At 36.6% G+C, this 14761-nt stretch overlaps 1 protein-coding gene across 1 annotated transcript in view; it reads left to right on the top strand.

Moving 5' to 3' along the window:
* The first annotated feature begins 2423 nt into the window (after positions 1-2423).
* BEND6 (BEN domain containing 6) overlaps positions 2424-14761 on the top strand; it is a 43434-nt gene continuing 31096 nt past the window's right edge. The window contains 3 exon segments of the mRNA XM_012550179.2: positions 2424-2619; positions 2740-2819; positions 2821-2883. Of these exon segments, the coding sequence (XP_012405633.2) occupies positions 2424-2619; positions 2740-2819; positions 2821-2883 (339 nt within the window).

Here is a 14761-nt window from a genome sequence, read left to right as displayed (position 1 = left end):
GGGAGCCGGGAAGGGATGATACAGGTCAATTTTAAAAAGAGAGTGGTAATAAATACTTCTTTTAAAATGTAACTTTAGGTGCTATAATGTTAAGAGTAAAACCCAGACCTAATAATCAAATAATAGTGCATATTTATTTAGCTTATTTCACAATAACACTAAATAGTGTTTAATTGGAAACCACAAATTATAAAGTATAAGTTTATATTATATAATAGTAGCTGGCATTTGTATAGCACTTTGCATGCATTATCATTTGATTCTCACAACAATATCCATCAGGTAAGTATTAAATGTATTCTTATTCCCATTTTAGAGATGTGAAAGTGGTCACTCAGAAAAGTTTAATGACCTTTCCATGGCTGCACAGCTTGTAGAGGTCAAAGGCAGGCTTTGGACTGAAGTTTTTAAGGTTTCCAAGCCCAGAATATTTTCCACTTTTCACTATATTGTGAATTTTTCATTTAGTAGTATTCTACTCTTCAAGATCCCATGAACCACATGGTCCATGAGGTTTTCTCAGCAAGATACTGGAATGGTTTGCCATTTCCTTCTCTAGTGCATTAGAGGAAACTGAGATTATGTCCAGGGTCGCATAGCTAGTAAGTATCTGAAGTTCAAATCTGTTTGAACTCAAGTCTTCCTGATTGCAGGACAAATATTCTATCCACTGAGACATCTAGCTTCATTCCCCCCCACACCAAACTCCCACCATTATACTGTATTCCTTGAAATATCTATAAAATGGGAAACATCTCATTCATCTCCGTAGTTGGAAGGAACTATTACAATAAAGGAGTGATGCTAAGAGGTCTTCCTAGGGAATTGATACCATGGATAATCAGTGACCTTGGATTTGTAGAATGAAGTGTGATACAGTAGAAACAAGATTACAGCTAGAGTCAGTGAATGTGAATGCTTTTGAATTCTACCTCTGTTAAGGTTAATTATTGGGATAGTGAATTCATCCTTTAGCGGCCTTTGTTTCAACATCTGTATAGTGAGATAGGTGGAACTAAAAGACCTTTACAATTCCACTTACTAGAACTTCATTACTGTACTCTTTAATAAGTGCCTTTTTGTAAAAAGTCATGGAATGCAAATTCGGCAAATATAGGCAATATTCCCTAGGACATTGGAGGTTGTCCTTGCCAGTTCTATTTTTAGTAATGGCCCAAACATTATATTCTTTGAGGTATTATCTATATATTTGTTATTATTGTTGAGTCGTTTCAATTGTGTTCAAGTCTTTGTGACCTCATTTGGGAGTTTTCTTGGCAAAAATATTGGAGTGTTTGTCATTTCCTTCTTTAGCTCATTTTACAGATGAGGAACTGAGGCAAACAAGATTAATCAGGATTATACAGATAGCAAATGTCTAAGAAACAGATTTGAAGTTATCAAGATGAATCTTCCTAATTCCAAACCCAATGTTCTAAACACTATACCACCTAGATGCCAATTTATCTCTCTCTATAAAAACCTGAAGTCTGTTTTTAAGAAAGATTGACAAACAATTTTGGCAAGAACATCCCTAAAACATTTATATATGCAATACACACACACACACACACACACACATACAAAATCATTTTCTAAAAATGTATACAGAGAACCCAAATCTCTTAAAAGGATTTTTTTAGTGAAAATAACCAACTGATCACTGCCTTCTGAGCAATACTATACAGGCACTAACTTCACAAAATCATTCACTCTTCCTTCCAGTTCTCTTAACCCTTTCTACCAATCTTTTAATCTCTCTCCTATCTCTATTGTTCTGTGATTCTACTAAGCTTTCTTAATGAAGTTCTTATATATATGAACAACAAGAATTGGTGTGAAACACATTTATGCGTTTCTCCTCCCCCTTCAGAAAACAATAATTCCTGTCTACAGCTACCATTTTATCAGTTTCTAAAATTTGTTTCAGACAATTAACTAACTGTATGATCCTGGGCAACTCATTTTAACCTTGTTTGCCTCATTTGCCTTATCTGCAAAATGAGTTGGAGAAAGAAATGGCAAACTGTTCCAGGAGTTTTGCTACTCCACATTGGTCATGAAGAATCAGATATGATTGAAGAACAACAACAAAGAAGCCTGGGAATCCCTTAAGAATATCATGAAATGTAGTCTTGGTTTAAACAGCTTCTTCCTTCATTTTCTTCAGTATGATTCATTGGATTTTTTTTCCCTCCCCCACGGAAAATTTTTCAAACCCAAGACTTCAGTTTTGCTAGTAATAAATCTCATAACAGTTATTATTAATTGGTACCTTATGTTTCAAATCTTGCTCTTAGCCAGGTCTGCTATGATTCATTTTATATGTTCCTGAAGAATGAGAAATTACTCAGTCTATTTACTTCTTTTTTTTTTTAATTTTAGATCTATACACAACACTCTGACAAGAGAAACTTAAAAAGATGAAAAAGTTTATATTCTTTGATTTTACAAATGACAACTCTCTCCAAGTGGGAGAGACTTCAAGGATTCATGACCTTCCCAGTGATGACAAAGAAGTTGTGAGTCTACTAAAAACAAATGAAAATGTGCTAATAAATCAGCCAGCAGAAGAGAAAAAGACAGAGAAACAGTTAGGGAAAGTAATTTCCATGAGTGGTGAGTGACATTATGAAGCACTGTTTCATTTTTTACTTCCTACAAACATTCTGGTGATTGCCTATGTGCAGAGAGCATCATCTGCATTGGCCATTTGCCTTTCCCCGGGTCCCATTATAGATGACCCTCAAGAGCTTGTTGAGATTACTCAGATCTTAGAAGCAAATAGAAAGACAGAAATACAAGGGTTTCAAAAAGGAAAAAAAGAAACAAATTGAAACACTAAGCTCAAAGAATAAAGAGAAGGAAGTTGATCAAAAACAGGTTGATTTATTTTAATTTTAATGAAATTTTAATTCTGCAGCTGTTTGTCAGTGAATTTAGTTGTTCATGGTGGTGTAAGGACAGAAGCATTAATTTCAAAGAACTATATTTTTAAATCAAGTACCAAAACCATTTATGGACAAGTGGATCCATTGGCTATTATTAATAATGAATTAACAACTTGGAAGAAGAGCTCTTAGCAAATTCATAAGTTAGATCCCATTCATATCAATTCCATTTCATCAATCTCTCTAGCCTACATACCCTTCATTCTCTTCACTGTGAGACCTAACTCTTTTCTGGGAAAGCAACCTCTATGACTATCTTTTCCAGCACTGGTAGCACTTCCACTTATTTTCTCTGACCCACTGATTGAGGAGGGAAAATTAGAATATCCCTTGTGCTCCATTGCCACTTCCATATTCTCTCCCTATCACCATCTTTCAGGAATGTCTCTGTCTTTGAATTTCATTCAATCCATATCTATCACCCAACCCAAATTCCTATAGTTGTTGAACAAAAACCTTCAGGACATTCCCCATCTTTCCTTTCTCCTCAATTTCTGTCTTCATACTAGGGAACTTCAACATATATATTGATACTTCCACAAACATTCTACCTTTCAGCTAATTAACTTTCTCATTTCCCATAAACTATTCCTCTGCCTCATATCAGACACACACAGATGGCCATTGATTTTGTTATCATCCATAAATACTCAACTTTTATGTTTATGAACTATGTAATTCACTTGCAAGTCATGACATCACCTTTCTGATGTCATGATGTCTCTCCAAAAATGAAAGTCAAACAACAATCACAAACAACAAAAAATAACAACAATTGACTGATTGACTGAATTAAGAGATTGTTAATAACTTTGGTGATAGCAGCTTTGGTAGAATGATCAGACTATAGAGGAGGAAGAAGACAGTGAAAGGAAAGGAAGTAAATCCCCTGGGACAGATGGTCTTCTCAAGAAGTTTTGGGACAGATGGTCTTCTCAAGAAGTTTAACTGCAAAAAGGAAAATGAATCAAGTGATAGATTTTTGAGGATGGGGGAATTATAGACATGTTTGTAGGCAGTAGAGAAGGAGAGATAGTAAACATAGGGAGAGATTGAAAATAAGGGAGATAATTTACTGGAGAAAAAAGGATGGGACTGCTTATTCATGTAGAGGTGTTTGCCTTGATAAGAGGTAGAGCCATCTCTTTTTGTGACATAGGAATGAAAGAGGAAATAGTGGCAGAAAGCATCTGATTGATATGAGATGAGGGAGAGAAGGGATTCATGGCAAATTGTCTCTATTTTTCTCTGTAAAATATGAGATAAAGTTCTCAGTTGAGAGGATGGGAAGAGGAAGAGATATGGAAGGTTTAAGGAGGAATGAAAAGGTTTAAAAGAGCTGCTGAGTAAGTGGATAGTGAGGCAATTAGTAATGTGTAGAAAGATTGCCATACACCAGTGAAGGTCCAGTTGAGATTATGCATCATAAATTTTGTAGTGGAATAAGTCAGCAGTTTTGTGATTTTTTTTTTCCAGCTTCACTAAATAGCATGTGAGTAGGAGCAAAGGTAGAAGATGGTAATTTGAGGCTGAAGCTTGGCAGGACAAGGATTGGCAATGAGATATAGGATTAAGAGGTTCAAGACAACAGAAGAGCATAGAGTTCAATGGTTTCACTAAGCAGTCAAGATGGGGAAAGGAGAAGAGATAACTTGAAAATAATTAAGGGGTCGAACAATTAGAGATCATGATGAAGCTAGAGTTTGGGGATGAAGGGCAGAAGGAGAAGTAGCATGATAACACATTGATTGTAAATAGCAATTATTTCTGTTTCTACCAAAAGCCCTGAGTCTTCCCCTCCCAGACTGATTTCTTTTTGACTAGGTAAAAGGCTATTCTCCTTTCTCATATATCTGAGATCACTGAATGGGTATTGCTTCAAACAAACTGAGACCTAGGAAAGACCTTAGCATAAAAAGTCCAAAATCTCCCACTGAGTCCAAGGTCAACTTCTGATCTATATTTTACCAATAGAACCAGATGGCTTCAGAGGAATGAGACTCATGACTTTGCTCAGCTCTGCCTCACTTTAGTCCAATTCACTTACAAGTTATGAAATCATTTTCCTGATATCATGGTTTTCTTCAAGAATTAAGGACAAACAACAGTCAATAATCTGTGATTAGTAGTTGTCCCCCTGAGGAACCAAGTGGCCAGTTTCTTTTGGGCAGCAAAGCTCCTCACTCTCTCTCTCTCTCTTTTCATTCCTTTCTTCTGCCCCCACCTCTAACTTCCTCTCTTCTTTTCTTCTCCTTTCCTTTTCTCCTTTTCAATCTGTCAATAAATATTTATTAAATACCTACTGATGTGGAACAGCTTATAGGGGAAATGTAGCAGTAATCCTGAGGTCTTTTGTCTTAGAATGCTATGGTTCTAAAAATCTGTCTGTCAGTGATTCTAAAGTCTCTTGGTCTTAGGAATATAGTATAGTATAGTCTACAAACATTGTTGACTACAGATAGACAATTTGTTGGTCAATGAAAACAAGTTCCTGAGACAATAATGAATAGACCACCCCTCAAATCTACTTGTAAGTCATAAAATTAGCAAACAAATAACATGAAGCTTTAATTGAACTTTTCCTATAAATTTATCCTCTTGTTCCTGGTTCTTTGCTAAATCCTTTTGGAACTTATCCTGCTTCAATTAGCCTTATAATTGTGGTGTCTTTCCTTTTCCCTTTCCCCCATGCCATGTGGTATCTCCCCTAACTTCACTATGCTTCCCAAACCCACTTCTCTTTATAGCTACCTAACTCTTTATAGCTACCTATGAACCCCAACTTTTGGTTCCTGTCATCATTTAGTGCCAAATCCCATAATATAGATCATATCATCTGGTGCTCAAAAGCTTTGACTTCTTGAAAAAAAGGTAAGATATGCAAACCCCAATTTTTTTCCTATTCCTCATCTAAAACAGGGATGTCAACAGCTGGAAACCACTTTGCTTACTAGGTATTGAGTAATGGACCTCAAAATAGTTCAGTAAAATACATATAGCCACTCCTCTATGCTTGAGGATAGGATTTTGGGTTTTTAGAGGTCTTTGAGTCCCCAATATTGCAAAGGGAAATAGTGTAATGTCTGTCCATCTAAGATTTTTTTTTAATGTGTTTTTTTTTTCTGTCTCTGTGCTTCAATTTTTTGCCAGTCCCAGACATTTTGCCTTGTCTTTGCAACTCAAACTAACCTGAATCTTTCTTAAGTTAAGCTTCTGTCATTGAAGGAAAGATTCAAGGTCCAAGACTGTTCTGATTAAATCACTGCCTTGATTAAAGATCTCTGCAGTTTGTGGTTATATCCAGCCTCTGCGATATATGGTAGGTTAACCCAAACCTTCTCCCTATATCCTAGAGTCAGCCTCAGTTTCTTTGTAGATGGGTACCTCCTATGTCCCCAACTTCCAAGTCCTAAAATCCTCTCAAGACCCCAAGTATACAGGAAGGAGTTCTACTAAAAGAGCAAATGCAGAATGGATTTGCAATTGAAATTCCAGATTTTATTGTAGTTGAGTTCTCCCTAGAAAGTTGCCATTTCTGATGCTCTAATATTGACTTTCTAAAATTACCATTACTAACTCATCCCTAAAAAATCACAATGACCATTCATCATTGGTGGAATTTTAGTGACTGAATTAGTTATGATAATGATAAATTACTAAGTCTTAAGTTTCCAGGACAAATCCTTGCCACATGGTGAGAAAGGCAGTTCTCTCTTTTAAGTAAGAAACAGTTTAGTTGGGGCAGCTAAGTGATACAGTGGATAGAACACCAGCCCTGAAGTCAGGAGGACCTGAGTTCAAATCTGGCCTCAGACACTTAACACTTCCTAGCTGTGTGAACCTGGGCAAGTCACTTAACCCCAGCAAAACAAAACAAAACACATTTTAGTTGTAGAATTAAAACTTTATCCTCATGATGAGCTATTTGGGTCTATAAAAATAATTAAAATTATAGAACTGCTAAAATATTTTAGAAGATTCTGGGGGTTTTGAGATTAATCATTAAGTTGTTTGGCATTAACTGACTTGTTCTTAACTGACTCAAAAGGGAAACACATTTGCTATGAAACTTAGTAAATACTAATGATAAGTAATGGTTATTTCTGTAATAATAGAACTGAAATTTGGCTTGTAACTAAAAGCCTTCTGCAGTGCTAAAAGGCTTGGGAAAAAAGCTGCAGAAATAAAAAAGCCTTCTCTCAGTGCTTCTCCCTTAGAGAAGGTTGTGAAATCTGTCCTGGCTAACCTGGATTCTTCTGGAGTTTATGCTGGTATTCCAACATTTTTGATATAGCTCCTCTCCCAGCCAGACACCTAGGTCCAAAATTCTCAGACTCTTCTCCATGGTCCCCTAATTTCTTAAATCTTTCCCTTATAGCCCTTGCTATAGAAATGGGAATTCTGCATGTTCCCTTTCCTTGTCTATATATGTATGTGTGTGTCTATGCTCAACTATCCTGCACTCTCTTTCTCTTCAACCCTAACTGCAAAAGGCTGAATTGGCTAGATGGACTTGAAAGGGCAGTTTTCTGCCACTTTAAATGTTGGGGTTGTGTGTGTTTAAATTGGAATTTTGATTCTGAAATTGTATGAGATAATTACTATTAACTAGTAATTATTATATGTTACTATATAGCTAATATATATATAGATATAAATATATCTATATATATGCTATATAGGTAATCTCTATATACTATATAAATAATTACTATTAACTAGTGTGTGCTAAAATTGTGAACTTGTTTATTCTGGTATAAGATCTTAGAAACCCATGTGCAAATATTGAAATGTTACTATTGGAAATTTAAATCTGTATTTGATTTGATTTTAAGCAAACACTGAGTCACATGTTTGTATCTTCTAATTAGATAAAAGGTTTTTAGGGTGTTAGGTTGCTTTCTAAATTTGTATATTATGCAATTGTAAAATGTAATGAATTATGTTTTAAAATTCCATTAAGCCTGCTAGATATGTGTGTTGGAATATACGGGAGCCACCTAACAGTGGCTGCTGGAGATCCAACCCAGACTCTTGTGAGAGGATGATACAAGGAGACTGAGAGGCAGTTGCTGTTCTCTGACCTCACTGACTGAGAGGCCTTTGCATTGTCTAACCTCTCTCCTCTTCCCTCTGCCTCCAGTTTATCTCATTCCCAGTCTGCAACACCTGTGTCAGCAAAGGCTGCCTTGCAACTTCTTCAGATGTTATGATTAACAGCAGTGGAGGCTCTCAGAGAATTGACCTGTCCCTTGACAATTCCCCGTTTTTTTGTTTTTTGTTGTTATTTCCCCCCACAACATGGTCCGCACACTGAGGAATATAAGCAACACTATCACTTCTGGATGGTTGGAGCAGGTGTTGATGGAGGCAAACTTTCAAATGGAGAAGAGGACTATAGTCAGAACAGGCATTAGTCTCTCGTCAGTCTCCTGGCTTGGCCCTTTGATGTGTTGGCCCATTTAATTACCCCCACTAAAAAAGTCTTACCAGGGCTCTTCTTCCTTAATTCTGGAAGGATCCTTCTCACAAACAGCTCTGGTTCTTCTTGAAATTCTTATGCTTCTTATGCCCCATGTTGGGCGCCAACATGTAATGTTCTAGTTAGCTTTCTGGAGGTCTTAGGACCAGCCTTCATTTTAGCAGAGTAATTACCAAGAAAACAGTCAGGGATAAAGTCCAAAAGTCTTTATTGTCTCCTTCACAGTCTGTCTCCTTGCCTGGGGCCCAGGCTAGCTTTCTGGAAGCCCTTCAGATAGGCCCAACCACTGAGAAGGGGGAAGTAGGAGAGCCACCACAAGCCTGATGAAGATGGAATGTCTTTCTTCAAGTCTGAGAGCTTGAGCTCCAGCTGCCAGTCCTCTAGAGGTCTTCTCTGAGTTTCTCTCTGGCTGAGTTTGTCCCAGTTTATATGATCTATTACAATTACATCATTACAGTATACTGAGTATAAACCAATCATTATATCACTAGGGAACCATTATTTGTTGTAAGATTAAATCAATCATACTGAACTAGAAAACTCACATGCTAAACTAGATAACCATTGTCTTATCAATTCCACTGAGTTAACACCTTTTAAGAATCCTTGTTTCAAGTACATTTCTCCAGAATTCTGGCCCATTACAACTCCCGCTTTCTTTTGTTTTAGAACATAAGTGGTCATGCTCTCCCCCTGACTTCTCTGTTTGTGAAGTTTTCACTCAAAATTATTTAGTTATTACCTATGTTCTGAATTTTAGAATTGTCTTGTTTTTTAACCAAAAATAAATAAATAAATAAACTATTAGCTGAATCTTCTCAGTAGATATTGAGTCTTGAGTTCTTTCTGAGATTGTAGTACTGAGATAAATTATCCTCTTGAATTATTTGATGCAGTGAAGACTGTCATACATAGCTTTTATGCTTGGATCTGTTAGCCCATTCTTTCTAGCAGTTAGGAAGGTCATAAGCTTAATGAGATGAGCTTCGTATAGAATGTGAAATTCCCATACAAGAAAGAAAATACAGGTGTAGTCTAAAATTTAGGATTGAAAATTATATTGTATGCTGAGTGAAACAAGCAGAACCAGTAATACATTGTACACAATAACAGCAAGAATGCGTGATGATCAACTATGAAAGACAGTGGTGCAATGATTCAAAGCAATTTCAATAGACTTTGGATAGAAAATGCCATCTGTACCCAGAAAAAGAGGAGAGAGAATGAAAATCAACACATGCTATATTCACTTCTTTTTTCTGTTTTATTTTTTTAATCTCTCTCATGGTTTTTCCCTCTTGCCCTGATTTTTCTCTCTCCACATGATTCATAAAGCAATATGTGTTTAAAAAAAAAAGAAAAAATACTGAAAATTATATTAGTTTTATTTTAGATCAGTTGGTATCCTTATAAATAAAGGTGTAGTCCGCTCTTCTCTTACCGGGTATATTGCTCCTAGCCTGGTCTGAGTCCTTCTCCCACTTCACTAATTTTTGGGGGAGGTGGAAAGAATCCCATTCTGCTCAGCTCTTCTCTGTCTCCCACTCCCCATGCTGGAAGAGATAGTCTATGTTTACACAGCATTAATAACTGAATATTAGTTTTTATTTTTCAAATCTGTGGTGGTTGTTTTAAGAGCAAAATCATTTATGATAAGATGCTGTATCAAGATTCTACTGCTTAGAAATTAAAGGAACTTCTAAAAGAAGTTTGTTAGATTTCTGGTTAACTGTAAATTCTCTGAAAATGGATATTTCAAAACCCATTCAGAAAATTCTCTAATATTTATTAAGTGCATTAAAGCACAATAATTTATAAGCTTTTTTTCTTTTTAGATCTAAAGCCTCTGATATGAGATTGGGTTATTTGAAAGAAAATGTGGGGAAATTATAACTAATATTATTTCTCGAGTTTGAATCCAGGTATGGATGAGCACCAATAAAACCTGCCATCCTGGAGAAATGCCATAGAACTTCAGAAGGTGGAGGTTTGTTCATCTCAGTAAAAGGAGTTTGAAGGACAGCTTTTGAGCTCAACTTGAAGTCAGATCCTTCTAATTTGATTCCCAAAATTGTGTTCCTTTCTATAGGAATTATTCCCACTTCCTCAAACCTTCCATATCTCTTATATCACATCACTTATTCAGAGCAAGTAAATTTTAGGCTTTAAGCTGACCATGACCATTAAAAGCCATGAGCAAAATGCAAGTGTAAATCTTTCTGTTTTCTATCTGAAAATTTGTGGTCATTAAGTAAATTACTTTTCCATCACTGGGTAGCTGAATATTTGGCCTAGTCATATTATTAATATATAACTATTGATGCAAACTTTTGTAAGACCCTGCTGCTATTCTCATGCAGTGTGACTTAAAGTATTTTTGGTCAGTTTTTTAAATACTTTGGCACATGTGTCCTTGACTACTTAAGCGACCCCTTTGCTATTTGCAATGCTACTGTCCCTAACCTCTGTCTATAATGTTTGTTTTCTTCTAGATTTTGATTAATTCACTTTCAAATGACCAGCACTAGACAACTTTATTGACCAGCTTCAGGGATATAATTCAGAATTCACTCGATAACTCACTTCAATCACCTTCCTGGCCCATCCCTCCAAATGAGCTCCACATCCATTCCCATCAGGAAGTAGTTTCAGATGGTGAGATCATCATCCATATCCCAAAGGACTTTGGGTCCCATTTGTTTGGAACAGGAACTGATTATTAGGGTGAACAGACCCCAGAAAAATTCTGCCCTGTATCTGAGTAGGTCCCCAGTAAGGTGCAAACTGACTTTGTGCTAATCTTTGTTAGTGTACCCTGGTGACTAACTTTGTACCCCTATGATATCACCAAATTTTGGCTTCAGCTTATCTCTGTAATACTCCAACCCCACAGACCATTGTATTTCACTCTCAGCTTCTGGATACTAGTTAACAAGTATTCCAACATTTGGTCCCTAATATTTCAGTGTTGGTCTGATAGAGCCTCTTCTGTTTAGGGACCCCAATTCACTTTTCAAAATATTTCTTTAACGAATTAAAAGAGTGAGGAATGATGGGGTGCAGCTTCCAGGGGAAATATAGCAGTAATCCTGTGGTCCCTTGACCTTAGAGAACTATTGTTCTAACAATATGTCTGTCAATGATTCTAAAGTCTCTTGGTCTTAGGAATATTATAGTATATACATACAACAAACATTGTTGACTGTCAGATAGAAAATCTGTTGGTCAGTGAAACCAAGTTCCTGAGACAATAATGAATAGACCACCCTCAAATCTACCTGTAAGCCATAAAATCAGCAAATAAGTAACATGAAACTCTGGCCTCTCTAACTTTTCCTATAAATTTATCCTCTTGCTTCTGGTTCTTTGCTAAATCCTTTTAGAACTTAGTCTGCTTCAAATGGTCTTACAATTGTGGTGTTGTTCCCTTTCCCCTTCCCCCATGCTATATGGTATCTTTCCTAACTCCAGTATTCTTCCCAACCTCATTTCTCTTTCTTACAGCTACTTAATTCTTTTAGTGCTAAGTACCTTCAGGATTTAGCCTGCCAGCTAAGGGCATGCCCCAACCTCATGGGGTGCTTCCTTCCTATTGGATAATTGTGAGTTCCATTGAGGAATCTTCTTTCATATGCTCTCCCATTCTATTTCATATTTACCCTTCTTAGTTCTACTGTATCCCTTCATTTTGTCTGTAATCTATTCCTCTAAATAAATCTGTTTTGTCAGAGAGAATGGCCATAGTGAATTCTTCACATGACTGAACCCCAACTTTTTGTACCTGCCATCATTTGGTGCCAAACAACCATAATCTAGGTCTGATCATCTATTATGTGCTTGGCACTGCACTAAGTGTTGAGTTGCCAAATCTAATGCCCTTTTTTTTAAACCTCTCTTTAACCTGTTAATTACCTTCTTGATTCTCTCTTCTCTTTAGGTTTCATGACACTGCTCTCTCTTGGTTCTTATCTGACAGTTGTGTGACTTGTCTGACATTGTCAGACTAATTCATTATTCTTCTTCAAACTCTTTTGCTCAAGTTTCATGCCTACGAACATTTTGTGTCCCAAAGGTCTCTGTCCTAGACCCCTTTCTCTTCTACCTCTCTATTATTTTATTTCATGATCTCATCAGTTCCCACTGATTCAATTATCACTTCTATACTTATGATTCTCAAATCTTTTTTATTTTATCCCTAACTTCTCTAATGACTTGCATGTCTCAACTCTTTATTGAACATCTTTAACTGGATATTTTATAGACATATTGAATAAGATATCTTGTAAATAACTTAAGCTCAACATATCCAAAATTAAATTTATTAATTTTCCCCTAAACTCCCCCTTTCCTAATTTTATTATGACTTGTTGAGGGAAAGTCATCACCCTCTCATCACCTAGGTTCACAACTTAGATACCATCCTCAGCTTTTCACTACCTCTGACGCTACCCTCCACTCCCATTTCCTGTCTACTGCCAAGACCCATCAATTTTGCCTTCATAATACTCATATACTTTCTCTATATATCTATACTCTTTACAACCCTGATGCAGCTCTCATCACTTCAAGACTAGATTATTGAAATTGAAAACTTTGGGGTATGAAATTGCTGGTTGGTCTCCTGGCCTTTCCCATCCTTCCCATTCCCTTCCTTCCCCATTCCAATCTATCCTCCACTCAGCTACCAAAGTGATCTTCCTAAAGTGTAGTTATGAACACATTATCCATTCAATAAACTCCAGTGGCTTTCTATCACCTCTAAGACCAAACACAAAATCATGTTTGGTATTCAAAGCCCTTTAAAGAGTATCCCCTCCTATTTTAATGGTTCTTTTACACTTTATATCTTCCAGTCTCCTCAAGTCTCTGCAATCCAGTCACACTGACCTCCTTGCTGTTCATAAAAGAAAACACTCTATGTCCTGAACAAGCATTTTCACTGCTCCCATGTCTGGTCTTTCCCTCCTCATCTCAACCTCCTAATTTCTCTGGATTCCTTCAAATTCCAATTAAAATATCACCTTCTACAAAAAGCTTTTCTGATCTCCTTTAATTCTAGTGCCTTTCCTCCATTGCATAGTGGGTAGAACACTGGGCTTGGAGTCAGGGAGACCTGAGTTCTAAATCCAGCCTCAGATACTTATTAGCCGTTATCCTGACCAAATCACTCAACCCTGTTTGCCTCAGTTTTCATCTCTAAAATGAGCAGTGACAAACCACTCCAGTATCTTTCCCAGGAACACTCCAAGTGGGGTCAGATATAATAGAAAAACAGCTGAACAACAGCAAGTCCCTCTGTTGATCATCTCCATATTATCCTGTATAGAGACTGTACAAAGGTTTTTTTTTGCTCTTTATCTCCCCAATTCGACTGAGTTCCTAAAAAGCAGGAATTGTCTTTTGCCACTCTTTATACTTCCAGGGCTTAGTGGTACCTTATACATAGTAATTGACTAACACTGACTACCTACAGCAACCATCCTAGTCTACCTCTCACCTGGACTATTTATAATAGTTTCTTAATTCGCTTCTTACAGCTAGCTTCTTCCCTCTCCAAACATATTCTCACAAAGTAATTTTCTTAAAGGGCAAATCTGACCAGGTCAATAAACTTTAATAGCTCTTCATTGTCTTAAAGTTAAAATGCAAACTCCTCTCTTTGGCTTTGAAAACTATTTCCAAACTGCTAGAACCTATCCTTCAGGTTGATATACATTATTCCTTCTTCACACCCCTTTCTGCCTCATTGAAACTGAACTTCTTGTTGTTTTCCTCAAACAAAACATTCTACCTCTTGATTCCATGCCTTTGTACAGGCTATCCCTGATGCCTTGAACAATCTTCCTCTTCATCTGCCTCTTTTAAAATCCTAATTACCTTCAAGGTTAGCTCTAGAATCATCTCCTTCAAGAGGTTTATCCTAATACCCACAGATGTTAGCGTCCCTCAACCTCACTAAATTAGTATGAATTTCTGCATATATCCTGTATTTCCTTACTTGAGAACATACATTTCCCTAATAGAATACACTATCTTTGATGGTGAAGACTTATTTATTCACTTTTGTATTTGGAAATCAACTAGGTGTTGCAATGGATAGCCCTGGATCTGGAGTTAGGAATAGTTCAAATCCAGCCACAGATACTTACTACCTGTATAATTCAGGACAAGCCACTTAACCTCTTTTTACCTCAGTTTTCTTAACTGTAAAATAAGAATAACAGTATCTATGTTCCAAGGCTATTGTGAGGATCAAATGAGAAAATAATTGTGAAGCACTTAGCATAATACCCCATACAGAGTAAATATTATATAAATATTAGCTTAA

The sequence above is a fragment of the Sarcophilus harrisii genome, chromosome 4 (genome assembly GCF_902635505.1).
Source record: "Sarcophilus harrisii chromosome 4, mSarHar1.11, whole genome shotgun sequence".
NCBI lineage: Eukaryota > Metazoa > Chordata > Mammalia > Dasyuromorphia > Dasyuridae > Sarcophilus > Sarcophilus harrisii.
This window is presented reverse-complemented; position numbering and strand designations above follow the sequence as displayed.